This window comes from Ahaetulla prasina, chromosome 5 (assembly GCF_028640845.1).
Source record: "Ahaetulla prasina isolate Xishuangbanna chromosome 5, ASM2864084v1, whole genome shotgun sequence".
NCBI lineage: Eukaryota > Metazoa > Chordata > Lepidosauria > Squamata > Colubridae > Ahaetulla > Ahaetulla prasina.
Genome location: NC_080543.1, coordinates 66,648,388 through 66,675,060, shown reverse-complemented (window position 1 = coordinate 66,675,060; position 26,673 = coordinate 66,648,388). Strand labels below are relative to the sequence as shown.

The 26,673-nt window shown below is 36.7% G+C and overlaps 1 protein-coding gene across 6 annotated transcripts in view; it reads right to left on the bottom strand.

Annotated features, from left to right (window-relative positions):
• Positions 1–26,673, bottom strand: part of RPGR (retinitis pigmentosa GTPase regulator) — a 139,565-nt gene that overhangs the window by 99,795 nt on the left and 13,097 nt on the right. For all 6 annotated transcript variants that reach the window (XM_058186589.1, XM_058186591.1, XM_058186588.1 and 3 more), the window contains 2 exons: positions 15,797–15,889; positions 15,332–15,394 (listed from right to left, as the gene is read on the bottom strand). In XM_058186589.1, the coding sequence (XP_058042572.1) occupies positions 15,332–15,394; positions 15,797–15,889 (156 nt within the window). The remainder of the gene's footprint in view (positions 1–15,331; positions 15,395–15,796; positions 15,890–26,673) is intronic.

Below are 26,673 nucleotides of genomic sequence, written 5' to 3'. Positions count from 1 at the left end.
TAGAATACAAATCATTAGTAATCAAAATAAAATCAATCCTCGAAAATGATTGATGCCTATCAGAAAAGAAGGTAAAATCCTCTCTTCTGTATTATATTTCTCTCCAAATATCTCTTAATTCCAAGTCCTCCATCATTTCAAAAAAATTTTGGTAATTTAGACTTGATATCTTCCTTAAACTTTTTTTATCTTTTGAGTATCAACACACCATTCCAATCACCCATTAATATATATGATTTATAATCCCAAAATACTATTCTTTATGTAAAACTTGAAAAAATTTTCTTGTTGTTGATTGCATAAACTCCTATTAATAATCTTCTTTCCTCCAACAAAAGTTCAATAGCAATATATCTTCCTTGCTTATCCACCTCAATTAATTTTGCTGATATATCCTTCTTTATATATAACTAAACCATTTTTTTCTCCAAAGAGGCAACAAAATGTACTCCCAGTTTTGAATTTATCAAATATTTCTGGTCTAAAGATCTAATATGTGTTTCTTGTAAACAGGTAATGTCATTTTAAATTGTTTCAAATAATGAAATACTTTCCTTCTCTTCTGTGAATTCAAACCATTAACATTCCAAGATAATAGTTTAATTGCCATTATCGAAACTTTTGGAACACTAATTAAATCACATTTTGCTTTAGGCCTTGCTCCTCCACTGTTTCCGTTGTAGTAGTTGCCAGTTGTTGTTGTGCCTTCATCTCTTGTTCCTTGCGTTTAGCAGCTCTTTCAGCCTTTGTTCTTTTGAATCTGAACGTCACAGGTATTTCCAACACTTGTAATAAATCTTCTTCCATCACAATCTGTTCTTGTACCTGCTTCACTTCTCTTTCCTTCACTTCAGTCTCCTTCTTCTAGCTTCCAATGGAAGACTTCCAACTTTAATGCCTCAACATAAAATTCTCTTGCTTTTCCAACTGTATTGAGACGATGCTTTCCTGCATAATACTATTATACCAGTTGGAATATCCCATCTATATTCAATCTGACGTTTTTAAGTTCATTCACCAGGAAGGCAAATTCCTTCCTAGCCCTTAACATTTTGGTGGAATTTCCTTTAATATTAAAATATCTTGACCAGCAATCTGAATCTTCTCCCCTTATGAGGCTTGCAAAATCTGATTTCTCACTGTTCTATTTGTAAAATAAATAACAACATCCCTTGGCAACTTTTTGCCTTGCTATCCAAGAATTCACACGATATATTTTATCAATTTGATAAGCCACATCTGCTGGACGAGCTGCTAATATCTCAGCAAATACTTCAGAAAAATTTCCTTAAATCTCTTCTTTATTCTCTTTCAGAACAGATTCTTAGAGCAAATTCCATATTTCTATATTGTATCAAAACTATTTCATCATCTGTTTTTCCATTTTACTTTGAAATTCATCATTTTATTTTCTAATTTTTATTATGTTGTAATTTCTTCAACCTCCTCTTCTAATAAAATCACATTTTTGCCAAACTTTGTACTGCAATTACAAATCCTTCTTAACTTCTTTATTTCCACTTGAATTTCTGATATCTGCTCTTTCATTTCAGACATCTCATCAGTTATTACTTTAAATTTTTCTTCATAAAGTCTTTTGTTCTCTTGTAGCCTCTAAATTCAATGCTAGATGGAAGGAAGATCAGAAAATTGGTATAGAGCAGAACGAGGGAAATTTGGTAAAGCAAATTAGAAATCAGTCTCAGGAGCATATAAAGAGATTGTATAATGTGTTACTTGAAATAGATTCTGAAAGGGACTTGGTAAAGGACTGTATGATAAAGTGGGCACAAAATTTTCAGGAGCCAATATTATTGGAAACTTGGGGAAAAATTTGGGTTAGAAATGTTAAATTCACGCAGGCACAGAATCTGAGGGAAAATTTTTATAAAATGTTTTATAGATGGCATTTAGATCCTAAAAAATTATCGTGTATGTATCCAGATATGCAAGCAAAATGTTGGAGATGTAATTGTGATGACATTACATATTTTCACATTTGGTGGACTTGTAAGTACATAAAGGCCTTTTGGATAAAAATTTGGTGGATTTTACAAAATGTTTTGAAAAAGAAGATAAAGTTCCTGCCGCAATTTTTTTTGTTGGGAATTATTACGGATTGTACAGTAATTGAGACTAAATTGATTTTAAACCTAATAACAGCAGCAAGATTATTAATAGGACAATACTGGAAGAAAAAAGAAGTACCTACAATAGAAGAATGGATATTGAAGGTTGCCAATTTGGCTGAGATGGCGAAGATATCAGCCTTTTTGAAAGATAATACGCAAGAAAGATACTTAAAGGAATGGAAAATGGATTGACTATATTCAACGAGATATCAGACTAAGAGTTATCAGACTGTTTTGAATGATTATGATGTATTATTCTTGATTGTTTTGGGGAAGTTAGGAATTGATGATTGTAGGGGTATAATTAAGTTGGGATGAAAATTTTTTAGCATATGTTTGTTTTATTTTTAACTATACCTTGTGTCCGTTCCGGGAAGTCGGGGGGGGGGGGTTGTGAAGGGAGGGGAGAGGAGGGGGGGGAAAGGGGGGAAAAATTTTGTAAAACTTTTTGAATAAAAAAACCATAGAAATGGTGGTGGACTATAGGAGAAACCCTCCCATACTACCATCTCCTACAATACTAAACAACACAGTATCAACAGTAGAGACCTTCAATTTTCTAGGTTCTACTATATCTCACAACCTAAAATGGACACCCGACATCAAAAACATCATCAAAAAAGCACTACAAAGAATGTTCTTTCTGCACCAACTCAGAAAGCTCAGACTGCCCAAGAAGCTGCTGATCCAGTTCTACAGAGAAATTACTGAGTCTGTTATCTGCACCTCTATAACTGTCTGGTTTGATTCTGCAACCCAATAAGACAGATGCAGGCTTCAGAGGATAATTAGTGTCAGGCCTGGAAACCATATTGGACTTTAGGGTTCCAGACGCTGCCACATTTTTCCCCTGAGGGGAGGGCGGCTGAGGGGTATAGTAACATTCTTCAAGCGGTCAAGGTCGGATGGTGTTCACATCTGCAGGAAGAGTGGCAAGAAGATATTCGAATGAACTGGGAGAACGTGGGACCATGTGACCATCAAAGGGATCAGGGGGGTGGGACTCTTGGGGTTTGTATAACTGGGAAAAGAATCCGGAAATTCAGTTTTGGAATTTCACTCATCGTGTGCCAGTTTCCTCATGCTAGTAAAGAACTCTGGAAAACAATGGCTTCTGAGTTTTTTTTAATGCAGAAGGGGTTTTTCTGGAACCTTGACATTATTCCAAAACTGCAGAAAAACAATTGCTACCAACCTGCCTTTCATTGAGGACCTATGTACTGCATAAATCAAAAAGAGGGCTGTGAAAATATTTATAGACCCTCACATCCTGGACATAAACTGTTTCAACTCCTACCCTCAAAATGATGCTATAGAGCAACACCAGAACAACTAGACACAAGAACAGTTTTTCCCGAATGCCATCACTCTGCTAAACAAATAATTCCATCAGCACTGTCAAACTAGTTACTAAGTCTGTATTACTATTAATTTTCTCATCGTTCCTATCACCCATTTCCTCCCACTTATGACTGTATGACTGTAAACTTATTGCTGGTATCCTTAAGATTTATATTGACTGTTTCCCTATGACTATCATTAAGTGTTGTACCTTATGATTCTTGATGCATGTATCTTTTCTTTTATGTACACCGAGAGCGTATGCACCAAGACAAATTCCTAGTGCATCCAATCACATTTGGTCAATAAAGAATTCTATTCTATTCTATTCTATTCTATTCTATTCTATTCTATTCTATTCTATTCTATCCTATCCTATCCTATCCTATCCTATTCTATTCTAATAAACGGAAACCTAGAGAAATGGAAGAATTCCTTTCCTGTCCTCATCTATTATTCATACCAGAAACTGTTTATCTTTTTTCTCCTGTTGGATGTGGTAAAGCATGGTTTAGACTTCACTTATTGGTTTATTTCATTTTAAGGGTCATAAAAAGTCTGTACCCTGAAAGACACTCTATTTTCTTTGCATGACAATGACCCCAAACATACGCCAAAAGCACCCAGAAATGGATGGCAACAAAGCGCTGGAGAGTTCTGAAGTGGCCAGCAATGAGTCCAGATCTAAATCCCATTGAACACCTGTGGAGAGATCTTAAAATTGCTGTTGGGAAAAGTCGCCCTTCCAATAAGAGAGACCTGGAGCAGACTGCAAAGGAAGAGTGGTCCAAAATTCCGGGTGAGAGGTATAAGAAGCTTATTGATGGTTATAGGAAATGACTGATTTCAGTTATTTTTTCCAAAGGGTGGTGCAACCAAATATTAACTTAAGGGTGCCAATAATTTTGTCCAGCCCATTTCTGGAGTTTTGTGTGATATTATGTCCAATTTGCTTTTTTTCGTCCCTTTTTTTGTTTTGTTCCAATACACACAAAGGGAATAAACATGTGTATAGCAAAATGTGTTACTTGATTTTCTGGAAAAATTTCTGGGGTGCCAACAATTTCAGCCATGACTGTAAATTCTATAATGAAAACTTAGTCTTTACTTATCAACTGTAAACCATTTTACTGTCCATACGAGTTCTCCTCATTTCTACTAATTGCTGTTTATGTCCCCACACAAGCCTGTGTAAACAAGGCATTATGAACTTTAGCTGACAAGATTATGGAGGCTGAAGCCAAATACCCTGATTCACTGGCCATTATTATGGGAGATCTAAAAAAAGCAAACTTAAGGAAAGAGCTATCAAAATACTTTCAGCATGTCAATTGTCCCACTAGAGGCAAGAATACTTTAGATTATTGCTACACAACACTAAAAGATGCTTATCGGTCCTTACCACGAGCAGCTGTGGGACACTCTGATCATTACATGATTCACCTTGTACCTACTTACAGGCAAAGACTTAAAACCACAAAACCAACAATTAAATCAGTGAAGACCTGGACTGTGGAGGCAAAGTTAAAACTACAGGCCTGCCTTGACTGCACTGATTGGAATGTTTTCAAAAGTACCTCTGCAGACTTAGATGAACTCACAGAAACTGTAATACCATATGTCAACTTCTGTGAAGACCTATGTGTACCAACAAGAAACTTGCGAATATACAGTACCAACAAACGTTGGTTCACTGCTAAACTTAAGCAGCTACGTCATTCCAAAGAGGAAGCCTACAGAAAAGGTGATAAAATGCTGTACAATCAGGCCAGAAATGTATTAAAGGAGATCAGCAAAAAGAAGCTACTCTGAAAAGCTAAAGAATCCGTTTTCAGCAAATGAAGCTGCAAACATGTGGAAAACTCTTAAAAATATCACCAGTTAGGGCAAACCTCCTTCCCAGGCTGAAGGAAATCAACAAGTGGCAGATGACCTGAATGTGTTTTACTGAAAATTTGAAAGGAAACTACAGCCACCTATCTCCACAACCCCCATCTCAGACACACCAACAACAACCAAAACTCCTACAACTGCCCCATCTCAGAAACACCAACAATAGCCAAACCTCCTACAATTGAACCTATCCCATTGGGTTCACAACCCCCAGTGATCACAAAAAAGGAAGTGTAAGACCTATTTCACAGACAAAAGCCAGGAAAAGCTCCAGACCCAGACAAGATAACTCCTTCTTGCTTAAAAGTCTGTGCTGACCAATTGGCCCCCATCTTCATCCGTATCTTCAATAAATCACTAGAGATGTGCTATGTTCCTTCTTGCTTCAAACACTCTACCATCATCCCAGTGCCGAAGAAGCCCACCATCAAGGAACTGAATGACTACAGACCAGTTGCTTTAACATCTGTAGTTATGAAAACCTTTGAAAGGCTAGTGCTGTCCCACTTGAAAACCATCACAGATCTGCTGTTAGATCCCCTGCAATTTGCATACTGAGCAAATAGACCAACAGATGATACTGTTAATATGGCTCTGCACTACATCCTACAACATCTTGAATATCCAAAGACCTACGCAAGGGTCCTCTTTGTAGACTTTAGTTCAGCATTCAACACCATCATTCCAGATATTCTTCTAACTAAGCTAAACCAGCTAGCGGTACCTTAACACACTTGTAAATGGATCATAAGCTTCCTAACAGAAAGCAGCAGGTGAAGTTAAACAGAATCACATCAGATACCTGTACAATTAGCACAGGGCCCCCCCCCCCGAAGGCTGTGTGCTCTCCCCACTTCTCTCTGTATACCATTGACTGCATCTCTAACGATCCATCTGTTAAATTACTGAAGTTCACAGATGACACAACAGTGATCGGTCTCATTCGAGACAATGATGAATCCGCATACAGATGGGAAGTTGAACAACTAGGCTCGAAACAATCTGGAACTAACACACTCAAAACCATAGAAATGGAGACTTCCGGTGGCGCCACCTCTTCGCTGAGCTCCTAATTAAAGGGGCTCCGCACTGAACATCGTAAAAGCCAGGAAAAGCCGGCTTTAATCTCTTTCCCTGGATGAAAGGGAAAAGATAAGAGCAGGAATGTTGGTAGACCTCCCAGAGGCTTTGTTTTAATTAAGCAGAGCCCTGAGGGTCGACGGTCCCATAAATATTCCTGCCATCTCCGACTTCAGTGTTTCTGCAAAAGCAGGAAAAGAAGAAAGTGTCCATCTCTGCTATTTGTCTTATCTTTATGGATCTCTTTAAGCAGACGGAATGAGTGCAGCGAACAATTACTGGATTGCAAGTATTTTTGATCTCCTGACTTCTACCTTTTAAAAGAAACTTTTTTTCTTTGTTTCAACTGACTTTAAGATGGCGCCTGAAAGGGAGTGAAAGTGACGAATGGAATTCTAAACAGCCTGTGTAACTAAGAAGATAAGAAATGTTATGTGTGGATTTTAATGAAGTGAACTGAGCTCTCCTATACTTAAAGGGGAAAAGAGAAGTTTCTAGACTTATATTTTGTGAATTTTAAAACTGAAATGGCTACTAAACCACCTAAGACTGGGGCAGAAGGGTTCTGAACCAGCTTTAGAAGATCTGATTAAAGAGCAAGGGAAAGTGTTTGAAGAAAGGTTTAAGGAGATTATGGATAATAATGAGAAAATAAGAGAAGAAATAAAAGAGAATAATAAAAAAATAAGAGAAGATATCTTGATGGCTTTTCAAGGTTTGGCAAAAAGACTGGAGGTGGTGGAGGAGGAGGTGCAAGAAATTGTTCAGTCAAATCAACAAATAGAAAATAGAATGGGGGGAATGCAAATCAAATTGGACAAAAATGAAGATCAAGTGGTGGTGATGCAGTATAGAATGATGGAAGGAGCTCTGAGAATTAGAGGTTTGAATGAGGAGAAAGGGGAAGATTTAAAAAAAATTTTATCAGAAGCTCTGGCTGAATTTATTGAACTTGATCCACAAGAGGTTGCTTATCAAATTGACAAAATTTATAGAGTTAATTCTTGGATTGCTAGGCAAAAGAAACTTCCTAGAGACATTGTGGTTTATTTTTTGAAAAGAACAGTGAGGAATCAAATTTTGCAAGTTGCTTTTCAGAAAAACTTGAAAATAGGAGAACAGGAGTTGAAGGTTTTGAAAGAGATTCCTCCCAAGATGTTAAGGGATAGAAAGGACTTTACATTTTTTACACAAGAACTTAAGAAATACCAGATTCAATTTAGATGGGAGGTTCCAGTTGGTTTGACAGTGTATTATCAAGGAAGAAGATATCGTATTGACACAGTGCTTAAGGCCAAAGATTTTCTTTCTACAGTGCTGAAACTTGAAATAGAAATAACAGAAAAAAGAATTCAAGAGACTCAAATGGGTGTGGAAGCTGAGGTGATTCCAGTGATGTTACCATCTGAGGAACAACCACAAGAACAAAGACTGACGAGGGGAGCCCTTAAGCGTAAAGAAAAGGAGCAACAAACTCAAAGTAAAGTTCAGGATTCTGCTACAGAAGCGGTGGGAGGAGCACGGCCGAAGATACGGGAGGACGATCTTCAGTTGATTGCTCAAAAGCTTCAGCAGCCCAGTAATGGCAAATAAAATCTTGACTTGGAATGTCAATGGTTTGAACTCAGCTCAGAAGAGAAGAAAATATTTCATTATTTGAAACAATTTAAAATGATGTTATTTGCTTACAAGAAAGCATATTAAATTATCAGATCAAAAGTACCTAATAAACTCAAAGTTAGGTAAACATTTTGTTGCTTCAGCTTTGGAGAAAAAACATGGCATAGTGGTTTATTTGAGAAAAGATATACCAGCCAAGTTAATAGAGGCAGATATTCACGGAAGATATATTGCTATTGAACTTACAATAGAAACAAAAAGGACTCTCTTGTTTGGTATATATGCACCCAATCAGCAACAAGAAAATTTTATAGAATGTTATATGATAAGTTGATTCTATGGGATTATAAATCGTGCATTATATTGGGAGATTGGAATGGAGTAATAGATACACGAAAGGACAAGAGAACTTCTTCTAAGAAGATACCTGCACACGCAAAGCTGCCTAAATCCTTTTTGATATGATAGAAGATTTTGAGTTGAGAGATGTATGGAGATTAAATTTGGAGGAAAGAGACTATACTTTTTCTCTGATAGGCATCAATCCTTCTCACGTATTGATTTTATTTTAATTTCTAATGATTTGCTTTTTAGGGTGAAGAAAACTAAGATATTTCCAAGATGTTTGTCTGATCATAGTCCTGTTTGGATGGAATTGCAATATGGAAAAGAGGGTAGAAGAACTTGGAGATTAAATGAAAATTTGTTTAGATATCAGGATAATGTAAATCAATGTAAAAAGCAGATGAAAGAATTTTTTGATTATAATTTGAATAATGAAACATCGATAGAAATGGTTTGGGACGCCAGTAAAGCTTTTATGAGAGGTGTATTAATATATATTAATAATAGACAGAGAAATAAGCAACAAAGACAGCGTAGGTATTTAGAAGAGGAAATTTATAAGAAACAACAATTATAAATACATAACCCACATGATCAAAAACTTAAAGATGCAATAAAGTTACTACAGAATCAATTTAATATGATAATGGCTGATCAGGTGGCAACAAATATACAATATGCCAAACATAATACTTTTGTAATGCAAATAGACCTGGTAGGTGGTTAGCATACACTTTAAGGAAAAGACAAAACAACGTACTATAGAAAAATAGAATATAAAGGTAAAGAGAGATATCAACAGGATAAAATTAAAAAGCTTTTTAGAATATTATACAAATTTATATCTTAAAGATAATATATTGAATAGGGATATTGATAATTATTTGAAGGAATATAAGGTTAAAAATTTAACTTTAGAACAAACGGATGAACTGAATCGGCCTATAACCTCTGAAGAAATTATTTTGGTAATTAAACAATTAAAATGGGGAAAACTCCTGGTACGGATGGGCTCACAGTTAGTTATTATAGGAATTTACAGGATGAGATGTTAGGTCCACTTAAGGAATTATTTAATCAGATACAACTAGGAGGGGAATTCTCATGGAGAACCTCTTTATTTCATTGATACCAAAAGAGGAACAGGATTGTTCTAAACCTGGGAATTATAGGCCAATCTCACTTTTAAATAATGATTATAAGATTTTGTTAAAATAATAGCTAATAGATTAATGTTGATTCTGCAGCGAAGAATTCATAATGATCAATCTGGATTTATAAAAGGGAGACAGATGAGGAATAATGTTAGGCAGATTGTTAATTTACTGGAGTACTTAGAAAAGAAAATTTTTTATTCCAGCAGCATTTATTTTCTCGATGCAGAGAAAGCTTTTGATCGATTGCATTGGGATTTTTTATTTAAATTAATAGAAAAGATGCAATTTGGAGATGGTTTTTTAAGAATAATTAGGGCAATTTATGGAGAGCAAACAGCACAGATTATAATCAATGGTAGCTTAACAGAACCTTTTAAGATTGCGAAAGGAACAAGACAGGGATGTCCTTTATCACCATTATTGTTTATTTTAACTCTAGAACCATTATTGGATAAAATACGAGAAGTAAAGGAGATAGAGGAATTAGAGTTAGACAACATGAATATAAGTTAAGAGCTTTTGCAGATGATTTGGTGATTACTTTAACAAACCCTATAAATTCTAGTAAATCTTTGTTGGAAATAATTGATCAATATGGGAAGGTTTCAGGGTTTAAGGTAAATCAGAAAAGACAAAAGTGATAATAAAAATATGGCCAGACAACAGAAAGAAAAACTAGAGGAAATAACAGGATTTGAAATTGTAAAGAAGGTTAAGTACTTAGGGTTTATATTACATCGTCAAATGTGAAATTGTATAAGAATAACTATGAGGTTTTATGGCAAAAGTTCAGAAGGAGTTGATTGTTTGGAAAAATTGCAATTATCTTTGCTGGGGAGAATTGCTGCTATTAAAATGAATGTTTTACCTAGATTTTTATTCCACTTTCAGATGATACCAATAATTAAGAAAGATAAGAATCTTGAGGAATGGCAGAAGGGAATTAATAAATTTATATGGGAAGGTAAAAAAGCTAGGGTTAAAATGAAAATAATTCAAGATTCTCGGAAAGGGAGGTTTAAAATGCCTAATTTTAAATTATATTATGAAGCAGCTGCTCTCTCTGCAATAAGTGATTGGTTTAATTTAACAGAGGACAGAATTTTGAATATAGAAGGTTATGATTTGTTATATGGATGGCATGCATATTTAATTTATGACAAAAAGTGGATAAGGCCTTTAAAAATCATGTGCTAAGAACTGCTCTTCATGTGTTTGGAAAAATACTCTTATAAACTAAATTATAAGGTTCCTATATGGGCAAGTCCTAGACATACAATAGAAAATATAAATATAGAACAGAATCAGGAAATGATTACATATAAAGATCTTTTGTATACTGAAAGAGGTAATTTGCAATTAAAATCTCTGCAAGTATTAAAAGAGGAAGGGAAAAATTATACTTGGTTTCAATATGAGCAACTACGTGCTAGATGGAAGGAAGATCAGAAAATTGGTATAGAGTAGAACGAGGAAATTTGGTAAAGCAAATTAGAAATCAGTGTCAGGAGCATATAAAGAGATTGTATAATGTGTTACTTGAAATAGATTCTGAAAGGGACTTGGTAAAGGACTGTATGATAAAGTGGGCACAAAATTTTCAGGAGCCAATATTATTGGAAACTTGGGAAAAATTTGGGTTAGAAATGTTAAATTCACGAGCACAGAATCTGAGGAAAATTTTATAAAATGTTTTATAGATGGCATCTAGATCCTAAAAAATTATCGTGTATGTATCCAGATATGCAAGCAAAATGTTGGAGATGTAATTGTGATGACGCTACATATTTTCACATTTGGTGGACTTGTAAGGACATAAAGGCCTTTTGGATAAAAATTTGGTGGATTTTACAAAATGTTTTGGAAAAGAAGATAAAGTTCCTGCCGCAATTTTTTTTGTTGGGAATTATTACGGATTGTACAGTAATTGAGACTAAATTGATTTTAAATCTAATAACAGCAGCAAGATTACTAATAGGACAATACTGGAAGAAAAAAGAAGTACCTACAATAGAAGAATGGATATTGAAGGTTGCCAATTTGGCTGAGATGGCGAAGATATCAGCCTTTTTGAAAGACAATACGCAAGAAAGATACTTAAAGGAATGGAAAAAATGGATTGACTATATTCAACGTGATATCAGACTAAGAGTTATCAGACTGTTTTTGAATGATTATGATGTATTATTTTGATTGTTTTTGGGGAAGTTAGGAATTGATGATTGTAGGGTATAATTAAGTTGGGATGAAAATTTTTAGCATATGTTTGTTTTATTTTAACTATACCTTGTGTCCGCTCCGGGAAGTCGGGGGTTGTGAAGGGAGGGGAGAGGAGGGGGGGAAAGGGGGAAAAAATTTTGTAAAACTTTTTGAATAAAAAAACCATAGAAATGGTGGTGGACTTTAGGAGAAACCCTCCCATACTACCATCTCCTACAATACTAAACAACACAGTATCAGCAGTAGAGACCTTCAATTTTCTAGGTTCTACTATATCTCACAACCTAAAATGGACACCCGACATCAAAAACATCATCAAAAAAGCACTACAAAGAATGTTCTTTCTGCACCAACTCAGAAAGCTCAGACTGCCCAAGAAGCTGCTGATCCAGTTCTACAGAGAAATTATTGAGTCTGTTATCTGCACCTCTATAACTGTCTGGTTTGATTCTGCAACCCAATAAGACAGATGCAGGCTTCAGAGGATAATTAGTGTCAGGCCTGGAAACCATATTAGACTTTAGGGTACCAGACGCTGCCACATTTTTCCCCTGAGGGGAGGAAGGGCGGCTGAGGGGTATGGTAACATTCTTCAAGCGGTCAAGGTCGGATGGTGTTCACATCTGCAGGAAGAGTGGCAAGAAGATATTCGAATGAACTGGGAGAACGTGGGACCATGTGACCATCAAAGGGATCAGGGGGGTGGGACTCTTGGGGTTTGTATAACTGGGAAAAGAATCCGGAAATTCAGTTTTGGAATTTCACTCATCGTGTGCCAGTTTCCTCATGCTAGTAAAGAACTCTGGAAAACAATGGCTTCTGAGTTTTTTTTAATGCAGAAGGGGTTTTTCTGGAACCTTGACATTATTCCAAAACTGCAGAAAAACAATTGCTACCAACCTGCCTTTCATTGAGGACCTATGTACTGCATAAATCAAAAAGAGGGCTGTGAAAATATTTATAGACCCCTCACATCCTGGACATAAACTGTTTCAACTCCTACCCTCAAAATGATGCTATAGAGCACCGCACACCAGAACAACTAGACACAAGAACAGTTTTTCCCCGAATGCCATCACTCTGCTAAACAAATAATTCCATCAGCACTGTCAAACTAGTTACTAAGTCTGTATTACTATTAATTTTCTCATCGTTCCTATCACCCATTTCCTCCCACTTATGACTGTATGACTGTAAACTTATTGCTGGTATCCTTAAGATTTATATTGACTGTTTCCCTATGACTATCATTAAGTGTTGTACCTTATGATTCTTGATGCATGTACACCGAGAGCGTATGCACCAAGACAAATTCCTAGTGCATCCAATCACATTTGGTCAATAAAGAATTCTATTCTATTCTATTCTATTCTATTCTATTCTATTCTATTCTATTCTATTCTATTCTATTCTATTCTATCCTATCCTATCCTATCCTATCCTATCCTATCCTATCCTATTCTATTCTAATAAACGGAAACCTAGAGAAATGGAAGAATTCCTTTCCTGTCCTCATCTATTATTCATACCAGAAACTGCTTATCTTTTTTCCCCTGTTGGATGTGGTAAAGCATGGTTTAGACTTCACTTATTGGTTTATTTCATTTTAAGGGTCATAAAAAGTCTGTACCCTGAAAGACACTCTATTTTCTTTGCATGACAATGAAGGTTTTTTTTAAAAAAAATAGTTACATAACTCATAGAGTAATATTTAAAATTTCAATCTCATTTTAATTTCATTCTCTTGAAATTCTATATCCGACATTCATATTACATGCTCCTCATTATAGGACGCATACTAATCACCATCTTTACTGAATGGATGTAATTTTATCACACAAATAAGCTTTTATTACAAAAAATTAACAGCAACAAAAAATAAAATTAATTCCAACACAAATATAAATTGTTTCATCACTACGTTTGAAAAGATTTAAAAAAATATTCTTACATAATGAGCATCAGTTAACAAATGGCAAATTTGGCTTCAGTTCGAGTATCTCCTGCCCTCTTAACAAGTCAGCACTAAGGTCAGTGCTGATATAGTATTTATATATCCTACAGAATGTGGTTTGCAAGAGATGTTCTTAGAAAATATATGTCCTTCTTCACTCTCCTTTCCTTTCCAATTGAAGATGACTATTTTAAAACATGCATTTCTTATCCTCCTGGACAAGTTGCAATTCTATAAAATGACATGCTAACTTTTATTTCGATGTATGTATTAGCACTCAGGGTATCAATTGAAGGTACAAATAATTCATTTAACTATTACAATATATGGAAATATTTCAGCGATGTAACAGCTTAATTAGCAATTAGCACTAATTAGCATTAAAATTCAAATTAAACTTAATTATCCATAAATGTGTTCAAATACTCATCTACGAATGCTAATGATGGCCATGAAATTAATTGACCAGAAAATATCTTTCTCATGTGCAACTTGATTCAATCTCATAAAGTAAATTTATATCAAATGCAAAATGCAAAATAGAGCATGATACATGTATATAATAATTATATAATATTCAGAATTATTGATTTCACAATGCCTTTCAAATTTCTCTAATTCATCTTTATTAAAAGCATTGATAGGAATGCATCTGTTAAAAATAATTTCTATTTTTCAGAAAAATGAAAACCTATAATTTGGACATACAACTTTTTTTAAAAAAGAATAGCTAAATTCCTAAATCTCCAGCAAATTATTTATATTTTGATTCACATGTTGGTTACTGCAAGCAAAATCCTATTAAAAATTCATTCATTGTCAAATCCTAAAAAAAAAAGTTTCTGGCCAAAATGTACTTGGAAACTGATTCAGTGACTTTTATGGCCCATTAATTAATTATAGAAATTAGGGATGTGCAATAAATTGGATTACTGGGAGAAAAGGTGATCTGAAATGTGCATAGGCATGCATTTGTTGGCAATTCGTTCAAGAAGCGACTTTATGCCCACATACAGTCCAAATCACCACTTCTCTTCCAAATATGGCTCATGGCACAGCTATAGCAGCTATTGCTTGTGTAAAGCCCACATTCCCATTGTTTCCCAGACAGTTTCCCATTGATGGAAGGCTGAGAAAGGCCTTAGCTTATCTAAATAAGGTCATAATCTGTTTTTTCTTCAGATAAATAAAATTCTGATAAATCATACTTTTGTAGAACAAACTTTATAGTCTTACAATATAGTAAGAAAAAAAATGCCCAATTTCATATCCAGTTCAGAAAACTCTCTTAATATGAAGGCTTTTATCATCTTAACAAGGACATTAAAACAGAAGCAAGACAAGCTTCTCTTGGATGGAAATTCGAGCCTTTTGATGCTGTTACCAAAGAATGCCTCTGCCTAAGTCCAATATATACTATATCAAGAAGTTGCTACCAGACCGAAAGACCATTAGATTCAGTATAAAATAGCTTTATAATCTCATGACAATGTATTTTGAAATTACATTATATTCTATGTTACTGTCTACCAAAGCAGAAAGCTGCTACAGGAAAACTTCTTTGGCATATAAACAAATAAATTACATACCTGTATAGATCAAAGTATGATTTCTCCCACAAGCAGCTAGTTTCACTTTTTCAGGTTTTAGAACTATGGATTAAGGACACAAAAGGTTATTATTATTGTTGTTGTTTTAATAATTATAAAATGAATTGTGAAATCTGCTAAGTATCCAAATTTATAGGAGATTAATCTTCCAATCATTATCTATCCCAGCATTTCATAGCATTTCATGAGTAAGCTGGATTTTCTATTGAAGTTAGGTCTGAATCGTAAAAATAATTTAGCAAAACTGCAATCCTCTAAGCATTTACCTGAAAATTACTGAATACAGCACAACCTATTTCTCCATAAATACACAGAATTCCTAAAAACAATACTGAATAGGAAGACTTCAAGTCTTAATGCAGTATGATATGTAAAAGTATTTTATGTTGGAAACTAGAAAGATCAGATCTATTCTAAAACCTGACATATAAATTAAAGACAAACCTTTCACACAAGTTGGCTTGCTGACAGTATTCTTTGTTCCAAGGCCTAGTTGTCCCCAGTTGTTGCTTCCAAACATGTACAGTTTACCATTTTCTGCAGAATATAGACATTAAAGAAAATAATTGATTGCCAATGCATTTGCTTTAAGATATACCCAATATTTTCAATTTAGTTAGACACAACTATAGAAAGAGACGTAACCATGTAATAAAGACTAAGTTTGCAAAATGATATACATACATACATACATATATGTGTGTGTGTGCGTGTATGCGTGTGTATGTGTGTGTGTGTAGGTCTTGGCATTTTCGGGTCTTTTCCTGCGTAAGGTTGAGAGTATCTTGGCAACGTTTCGACAAGATCTCACTCATCATCTTCAGGCTGGTGCTTTCGGCTTCGTGCTTGTGCGATCAAAGCGTGGTCGGAGCTGCCGTCTCTCTATAAATACTGGTGGGGAGATGGGGAGTGTTGCTGTAAGCGGGTTGGTTGGCTGTGTGGTTGTATCTTGATTGGTAGATGGAGTGGGTCTTTGCTGACAGAGACCACCTGAAAACTGAATTACATACTCTCACAAACATATTAATCTCCAACGGATTCCAAAGAAACACAATTACCAACCTAATCCAAAGGGAGACACCGCCCAAGAACCAAGACACAGAACAAGACAACGGCATTGCCCTCCTCCTGTACATCAAATGCACCAAAGATAAAATCAGCAAAATTCTCCACAAACACAACATCAAGATAGCCTTCTGCACAGACCAAAAAATAGCCAACATTTTATGGAATCCCAAAGACAATATCCATCTAGAAAACCAAGGAGTCTATGAAATACCATGCAAAATCTGCCAGCCACATATATTGGACAAACTAATAGGAGAATAAATGCACGCATCGCAGAACACAATAACTCAGTCAGAAAAGAAGAAAAAACCTCCTCCCTTTTCCAGCACCTTAAAACCACAGGACATGAAATTGATTTTGAAGGAATCAAATTAATCTCCAAAACTGAACACCACAACATTGAAGCCATTGAAATAGAGAAACACCCCCACAACATGAACAAACAGGACACCTCCTGCCTACCAGACATCTGGAAACTAGCCCTAGTCAACAAACAAGTCCCAGCCACAAAAACTGACACCGGACCCAGGACAATACACAATGCCACCACCAATCATCCTCACCAGATTCAAACCCAAACCCATCCCACAGACGAAACACAACCACCATCCAGAAGCCAGACCATGCTGGCACCACCGGCTGCTGCGCCCCCCTCTGATCCCCACACAAAGCAAGCTGACACACGCCAGGAACACATGACAAGACCTCAGACTCTGAGCCAAACCAAAACCCGGGATGCTGCATCACAGCCATCTGCTCAGGATATCACATCACAGAACTCCAGAGGCCACAACACAAAAGCTCAGGACATTACAACACAACCTACCATCGAGGATGTTACAGCACAAGACTCAGGAGGTCACATTCCCAGAACTCAGGACATTTCCAGGAAGCCATTACCACTACAGGAGGTCACATTCCCAGAACTAAGGATGTTTCCACACAGCCCATTAACCAGGTCGTTACAACACAAAAGACTAATGGGCACACAACTAGGACCACACCCACACAGGATGCTATGAAACAGCTAACTAATCTGCAAATACCCATTCCATCTACCAATAAAGATGCAACCACACAGCCAACCAACCCACTTACAGCAATACTCCCCACCTCCCCACCAATATTTATAGAAAGATGGCAGCTCCAACCACGCTTTGCTCGCACAAGCACAAAGCCGAAAGCACCAGCCTGATGATGATGAATGAGATCTCGTCGAAACGTCGCCAAGATACTCTCAACCTTACATGGGAAAAGACCCGAATATGCCAAGACCTGCAAATATATGTAGGTCTTTGGTTATTCGGGTTTTCTCCCGTGTAAAATTGGAAGTGTCTTGGCGACGTTTCGACGAAGTCTCATTTGTCATCTTCAGGCTTCAGCTCATGCTTCTGGTCAGAGACGTTGAAGCCTGAAGATGACGAATGAGACTTCGCTGAAATGTCGCCAAGACACTTGAATTTTACGTGGAAGAAAACCCGAATAACCAAAGACTACATATATATATATATATATATATATATATATATATATATATATATATATATATATATATATATATATATATATATATATATATATATATATATATATATATATATATATATATATATTTGTTTTCTGAGGTTTTCGTGGTGTTTGCATGTAGGTCTTTGGTTATTCAGGTTTTCTCCGTAAAATTGGAAGTGTCTTGGCGACGTTTCAAGTCTCAGTTGTCATCTTCAGGCTTCAGCTTCGTGCTTCTGGGAGCAATGTGTGATTGCAGCTGTTTCTTCCTTTTAACTGCTAGTGGGGTTTGAACTGATTGGGTGGGAGCTTGGCTGTGCTCTGATTGGATGGGGTTTTTTTTGTGCTCTGATTGGCTGGGGGGGTGTCCTGTTTGGGTGGGGGCTTGGTTGTGCTCAGATTAGTCTGAGTTGCAGGGGGATTTGAGCTGGTGAGCTGCATTGTTGTTGTTTGGCTTCGTGTTCGTGGTCGTGCTACATCTTCATAGTGGGTGTCAGTCTGCTGCATGTATGGATTGGAGGGGTTTGAAATGGCTAATGTTGCAGCTGCGGTCTGGCTTCTGGTCCTTGGTCGTGCTTCATGATCAGTGTGGGTTTGGGTCTGCTTTCTGGCTGGATGTGTGGTGGTGACATCCTGTGTGGACCTTGTCAGTGTGGGTCTGGTGTCATTCCTCGTGTTAGGGACTCGTTTGTAAATAAGGGCGGGTTTCCAAATGGCTGGTAGGCGGGAGGTATCATCTCGTTTGTTCATGCTGTGTGGGCGTTTTTCTATCTCGATGGCTTCTCTGATTATTCTGTTGTTAAAGTGTTCAGTTTTGGCGATAGTTCTGGTCTTTTTAAAGTCAATATTGTGTCCTGTGGCTTTAAGGTGTTGGACCAGGGAAGAAGTTGGTTCCTCTTTTTTGACTGAGTTCTTGTGTTCTTCAATGCGTGCACTTATTCTTCTGTTGGTTTGTCCAATGTATGTGGTGTGGCAGGCGGTGCATGGGATTTCATATACTCCTTGATTTTCTAACTCAATTTTGTCTTTGGGGTTTCTTAGGATGGTGGATATTTTTCAGTTTGTGCAGAATGCTGTCTTGATGTTGTGTTTGTGGAGGATCTTGCTGATTCTGTCTGTGGTGCCTTTTATATATGGGAGGAGGGCTGTGCCATTTTCTTGTTCTCTGTCTTGGATTTTAGTGGGGGGTTCTTTTTGGATTAGTTTGGTAATCTTATTTCTCTGGAATCCATTAGCAGTTCCATTCTCTGGAATCCCACTAGCAGTTAAAAAGGAAGAAACAGCTGCAATCACACATTGCTCCCAGAAGCACGAAGCTGAAGCCTGAAGATGACGAATGAGACTTCGCTGAAATGTCGCCAAGACACTTCGAATTTTACGTGGAAGAAAACCCAACAACCAAAGACCTACATATATATATATATATATATATATATATATATATATATATATATATATATATATATATATATATATATATATATATATATATATATATATATATATATATATATATATATATTTGTTTTCTGAGGTTTTCGTGGGTGTTTGCATGTAGGTCTTTGGTTATTCGGGTTTTCTCCCGTGTAAAATTGGAAGTGTCTTGGCGACGTTTCGACGAAGTCTCAGTTGTCATCTTCAGGCTTCAGCTTCGTGCTTCTGGGAGCAATGTGTGATTGCAGCTGTTTCTTCCTTTTTAACTGCTAGTGGGGGTTTGAACTGATTGGGTGGGAGCTTGGCTATGCTCTGATTGGATGGGGGTTTTTTTGTGCTCTGATTGGATGGGGGGGTGTCCTGTTTGGGTGGGGGCTTGGTTGTGCTCAGATTAGTCTGAGTTGCAGGGGGATTTGAGCTGGTGAGCTGCATTGTTGTTGTTTGGCTTCGTGTTCGTGGTCGTGCTACATCTTCATAGTGGGTGTCAGTCTGCTGCATGTATGGATTGGAGGGGTTTGAAATGGCTAATGTTGCAGCTGCGGTCTGGCTTCTGGTCCTTGGTCGTGCTTCATGATCAGTGTGGGTTTGGGTCTGCTTTCTGGCTGGATGTGTGGTGGTGACATCCTGTGTGGACCTCGTCAGTGTGGGTCTGGTGTCATTCCTCGTGTTAGGGACTCGTTTGTCAATAAGGGCGGGTTTCCAAATGGCTGGTAGGCGGGAGGTATCATCTCGTTTGTTCATGCTGTGTGGGCGTTTTTCTATCTCGATGGCTTCTCTGATTATTCTGTTGTTAAAGTGTTCAGTTTTGGCGATAGTTCTGGTCTTTTAAAGTCAATATTGTGTCCTGTGGCTTTAAGGTGTTGGACCAGGAAGAAGTTGGTTCCTCTTTTGACTGAGTTCTTGTGTTCTTCAATGCGTGCACTTATTCTTCTGTTGGTTTGTCCAATGTATGTGGTGTGGCAGGCGGTGCATGGGATTTCATATACTCCTTGATTTTCTAACTCAATTTTGTCTTTGGGGTTTCTTAGGATGGTGGATATTTTTCAGTTTGTGCAGAATGCTGTCTTGATGTTGTGTTTGTGGAGGATCTTGCTGATTCTGTCTGTGGTGCCTTTTATATATGGGAGGAGGGCTGTGCCATTTTCTTGTTCTCTGTCTTGGATTTTAGTGGGGGGTTCTTTTTGGATTAGTTTGGTAATCTTATTTCTCTGGAATCCATTAGCAGTTCCATTCTCTGGAATCCCACTAGCAGTTAAAAAGGAAGAAACAGCTGCAATCACACATTGCTCCCAGAAGCACGAAGCTGAAGCCTGAAGATGACGAATGAGACTTCGCTGAAATGTCGCCAAGACACTTCGAATTTTACGTGGGAGAAAACCCGAATAACCAAAGACTTACACACACACACACACACACACACACATATATCTCACTATCAAAGATTGTACTTAAATAAACATCTTTTTTCTATTTCTATGTATTATATACATTTAATTATTTTTGGTCTTAGTATACACACATTAATTAGCAAATATACATAGAAAAATAAATGTTTATAGAATAAATGATGAGTAAATCATTCTGAAAACATGTAAATTAATATTTTAAAAATGTATACAGTAATATTGAAGGAATTCTGAACATGCACATATTTTAATACTATTTCATTATTTTTTTCTAAGCAGAATCTAGCAATAGTATCCAACTTGCTTTATAAGCTTCTCTGTAATTGCACTATGCATCACATATTAATTTATGCTATTACCTGACATAGCATATCTCAAAATAAATTCAGATAATATTACAATAAAAAGTTAATTTATTTTCTGGAATCTGGCTTCCACACTGACTTTGCTTATCATAAGGTCACAAAAGATGAACATGTGATCCAGGGATATTGCAACTGTCATAAATATGAGCAAGTTGCCAAACATCCGAATCCCAATCACATGACCATGAGATGCTGCAATGGTTATTTGAAAAATGGTCATAAGTTATTTTTTTCAATGGTGTTTAGTCACTAAACGAATGACTATAAGTAGAGGACTACCTGTATGTCAGTGTGTGAGAGTTCAGAAATTGGAATAAACATGGTAACAGATCAGCCAATGGGGACTGTTTGGTGACCCAGAGAGCTCAGACTCTGGGCGTGGCTTAGGTTCACTGATCTGTATGTATATGAGTGCTTCTGTGATTTCTATAGCTTCTGTGATTATTGATTCTGTACTTCTGGATTATGAGTTCTGGTTCTGGCTTCTGCTGTATGGTATTGTATATAAAGAAGTTTCTTATATCAACTGGGAGACGAACTCTGCACCAAGTGGAAGATCCAACAGGTTCCTAACAAACCTGGCAGACAACTTTGTTTCCCAAAAAGTAGAGAAGGGAACAAGGGGATCAGCCATATTGGATTTAATTCTCACTAACAGAGATGAAATGATAGAAGGTGTTGAAGCTACAGGAAACTTGGGGGCAAGTGATCATGCAATATTGGAATTCAACATTATGCAAACACAAGTAGTAGAGCAAAGTCAAACTAGAGTCTTGGACTTTAAGAAAGCTAATTTCAATAAATTTAGAGAGAACTTAAGAAGGATTCCATGGATGAGAATCCTCAAGGGGAAAACAACTCAAGAAGCTTGGGAAATTTTGAAAAGTGAGATTACAAAAGCCTAGTCTAGCAAAATACCAATGAAGAAGAAAAATAATAGATCTCAAAAGAAACCAGCATGGCTGCATAAAGAACTATCTGACAAATTGAAAGACAAAAACGACAAGTATAAAAAGTGGAAAGAGGGGCAAATAACTAAGGCAGAATATCAGCAAATAGCCCGAGCCTGTAAAGATGAAGTGAGGAAAGCTAAGGCTCACAATGAACAAAGGCTAGCGACAAAAGTAAAAAAATAACAAAAAAAGCTTCTTCCAACATGTTAAAAACAAGAAAAAAGTCAAGGAAACAATGGGCCCATTGCTGGGAGAAAGTGGCAAGAAGGTGACAAGCAACAGGGAGAAAGCAGAACTACTCAACTCATTTTTTGCATCTGTCTTTACACAAAAGGAAAAAACAATCCAACTTATCAAAAACAGCACTACAAAAAACAGATTAGGAACACAAGTTAAAATAGGGAAGAAAATGGTAAATGAACACCTGTCTACCGTAGACGAGTTCAAATCACCAGGACTGGATGGATTACACCCCAAGGTTCTGAAGAAACTGGCAGATGAGATCTCAGAACCACTGAACTATATCTTTCAAAGATCCTGGAGCACAGGGGAACTGCCAGAGGACTGGAAAAGAGCTGATGTAGTTCCCATCTTCAAAAAAGGAAAAAAAAAAAAAAACCCAGATCCAGGAAACTACAGACCTATCAGCCTGACCTCAATACCAGGGAAGATTCTGGAAAAGATAATCAAGCAACGAATCACTGAACACCTAGAAGCAAACAAAGTAATAACCAAAAGCCAACATGGGTTTGTCAAAAACAGATCATGCCAGACTAATCTTATTGCATTTTTTGACAAAGTGACAAAATTAGTGGACCAGAGGAATGCTGTCGATATAATTTACTTGGACTTCAGTAAAGCATTTGATAAAGCAGACCATAACTACTACTAGATAAAGTAGAAAAATGTGGGTTAGACAGCATCACCACCAGATGGATTCGTAACTGGCTGACCAACCACACTCAACTAGTAGACCTCAATGGAACTACATCTACATGGAGGGAAGTATGCAGTGGAGTATCCCAAAGCTCTGTTTTAGGCCCAGTACTCTTCAACATCTTCATCAATGACTTGGACGAGGGGATAGATGGGGAACTCATCAAATTTGCAGATGACACCAAGCTAGCAGGAATAGCCAACACGCCAGAAGATAGGCTCAAGATACAGAAGGATCTTGACAGACTTGAACATTGGGCACTATCTAACAAAATGAAATTCAACAGTGAAAAAAGTAAAGTTCTACATTAATGCAAAAAAAACCCCAAAATACACAGGTACCGTATATGTGGTACTTTGCTCAATAGTAGTAACCATGAGAGGGATCTTGGAATCCTAGTGGACAACCATTTAGATGTGAGCCAGCAGTGTGCAGCAGCTGCTAAAAAAGCCAACACAGTTCTGGGCTGCATAAACAGAGGGATAGAATCAAGATCATGTGAAGTGTTAATACCACTTTATAATGCCTTGGTAAAGCCACACTTGGAATATTGCATTCAGTTTTGGTCACCACGATGTAAAAAAGATGTTGAAAGTCTAGAAAGAGTGCAGAGAAGAGCAACAAAGATGATCAGGGGACTGGAGTCTAAAATCTATGAAGAATGGTTGCAGGAACTGGGTATGTCTAGTTTAATGAAAAGAAGGCCTAGGGGAGACATGATAGCTGATTTCCAATATCTCAGGGGTTGCCACAAAGAAGTGGGAGTCAAACTATTCTTCAGGGTAGAACAAGAAGCAATCAGTAGAAACTGACCAAGGAAAGAAGCAACTTAGAACTAAGGAGAAATTTGCTGACAATCAGAACAATTAATGAGTGGAACAACTTGGCTGCAGAAGTTGTGAATGTTCCAACACTGGAAATTTTTATGATGTTGGATAACCATTTGTCTGAAGTGGTATAGGGTTTCCTGCCTGGGCAAGGAAGGGCAAGGGGCTGGACTAGAAGACCTCCTGTTATTGTTGTTGTTGTTGTTGTTGTTATTATTATATAAATGAATCCTGCTGAATTGTTTATTTGTATGCTGGTTGGCTTGCTGCAAACTCTTAACAGGTTATGGGCCCAGAGCACACCAGACACAGTAAGACTGAACTGTAATTAAGCTGAAGGACAGCCTATATTTAAAAAAAAAAGAACAAGGCAGAGAAGGCTTGCATGATGGCTGTTGAATTCAAGGAGAACGCTCTGCCTCGATTGGGACAGAATAATTATATCATTTGGGCTGCAAAATTGGAATGCTTCCTGAAGGCTAAGGAGCTCTGGGATATTGTTGTCAATCCACCCCAGGCAGCATTAGCAGCTGCAGATCAAAGGCAGCATGATAAGGCACTACCCTATATCATTTTAAGTTTAGAAATGAACAATTCTTGAATGTAGCTGATTTAAAGACTGCAAAGGAGATCTGGCTGAAATTGTGCATGTGAGTGCATCAGCATGCAATGCTGTGCTATTTTCGAGACAACTGTACAGAACCCAACTGCAGCCACATGAAAATATAGAGAAGCATTTGGTGCAAATGCAAACTTTATTTATTGAGTTGGAACAGGGTAGAATGAAGATTTCTGAACCTCTGAAGGTGCTGTTGGTGTTAAATAGTCTTGATGAAATGTGGGATATTGTTTCAGCCATTTTTTAATGCAACCAGAACAGGATTTAAGAAATTGAAGTGTATGTGCACAGGGCATAAAGCAGGATAATCTTTATGTGTTGCAGGGACAAAAGATTCAATGTGCTGGCTTCCGGTTTGGCTCCGCTTCATTGATGGCAGTCTTTTTTAGACTGCTAACCCCATAGTCTGTAGAGCTGCCAGGACAGTGTTAATCAGCTGTCTGGCAGCTTGTAAATCTCCCCCTTGGGCAAAGAGGGAGAGATGAGCATTCAGGCTGAAGTTGAGCCACCCGGAGAAGCCCCAGAAAAGTTTCTGGAGGCTTGAGGGGAGTGCTCCTTCCAAAGCCTGAAAGAAGTTCCAGACTCGGAGGGCATCTGCCTTTTGGCCGAAAAAAACGTAGCATCCAATCTCCGTGGCAGAAATTGATTTGTGATGGATTGTAACGCGGACAGAGCAGAAACTGGAGTTCTAGCATTTGTTTGTAAGAAGAATGCAAGCCCCTAACAGAGGATACATTTGTTGTGAAGATAGGAGAGAAGAAAGCAAATGGCGTTTTGTGGAATGCAAGCAAATGGCGATTTGTGTATTGGAAACAAAAGTTAAGGAAATGCTTATTAACAGCTAGTGTGGAACTAGGAGATATACAAGAAGATACTGACTAAATGGAAGAATGAATTTTATGATTTATATTTTTTCTTCTTCTTTGGGATTATAGTGATTTAGAAGAAAAGTTTTTTTAATATTTCCTTTTTAACCCCTTTTTGTCCTCTATTACTTGGTAGGTTATATATTTTAAAAAATGGCTTTTAAGCAAATAGTACCAAAAGCCACTAAAAACTTTGAAATTTCTTCAATTCTGATACGAAAATTAAAAGAAGAAATCAAAGAGGAATTAAGAAATTTTTTACAGGAGTTTCTGGAGACTCGTTTTTCAGAAATAGATCAAAAATTTGATGAAATAGAGAAAGAGATGTTGGATTTTAAGGAAGTGGTGGAAGAGCAGAAGAGGGAAATGAAAATGGTAAAGGATGCAATTTCGCAAATATTAAGGTCTTGTATTCAGATGGAGGATAGTTTGGAAGAAGTTAATAAAGTTAATTTAGAGATGCAGAGAAAAATAAAGGAAATGCAAAAGAATCAAAACAATTGGAACTCAGATAATAAGATGGAAGATATACAGGCTAAGGTAGATAGGGCAGATGAAGAAAGAGTAATATTACAATATAGATTAATGAAATATGCTATAAGGGTGAGGGGGTTGAGGGAAAGTAGGAAGGAAAATTTAAAAGAGATTTTTACGCAAGCTTTTGCTCAGATAAAGGGTGTGGAGCCAGAAGACTTTAATATTGAAAGAATTTATCGTGTTAATTCTTGGTGGGCAAGACAAAATAGATTACCGAGGGATGTGGTTATTTATTTTACAACTAAAAAGGTTAGGTATGAAATCTTGCAAGCCTTTTATAAAAATAAATTTCAAATATTGGGACAAGATATAAAAATGATGAAGGAAATTCCTCCTAAAATGTTAAGAAAGAGAAGAGAATTTGCTTTTTTAGTGTATGAGTTTAAGAAACATCAGATATACTTTAGATGGGAAGCTCCAATGGGTTTGTCCATGAATTTTAGAGATAGAAAGTATTTTCTTAGTACAGTTATAAAAGCAAGACATTTCTATATTAATGTTTTAAAGAGTGGGAATCCTTTGTTGTTGGATGCTAAGTTAACTGGTTTGGAAATGATGGAATATAGAATAGGAGAGGGGAGGAATGTTTAAGATGTGAATAGGATGATTATGGTTAATTTCTAGAATTGATTTGTTTAGGATATAAATTAAAGGATTTTTGTTATTTGTTATTTGTAAGGTATAAACCTATGGGATGATATTATTTAATTGTGAAGGATGGAAAGTAAAATTTATGAATTTAGATAATGTTGTGGATGTAATGATCTTAATTGTTTACTGTTACATTGCGGATGTAACTTAAA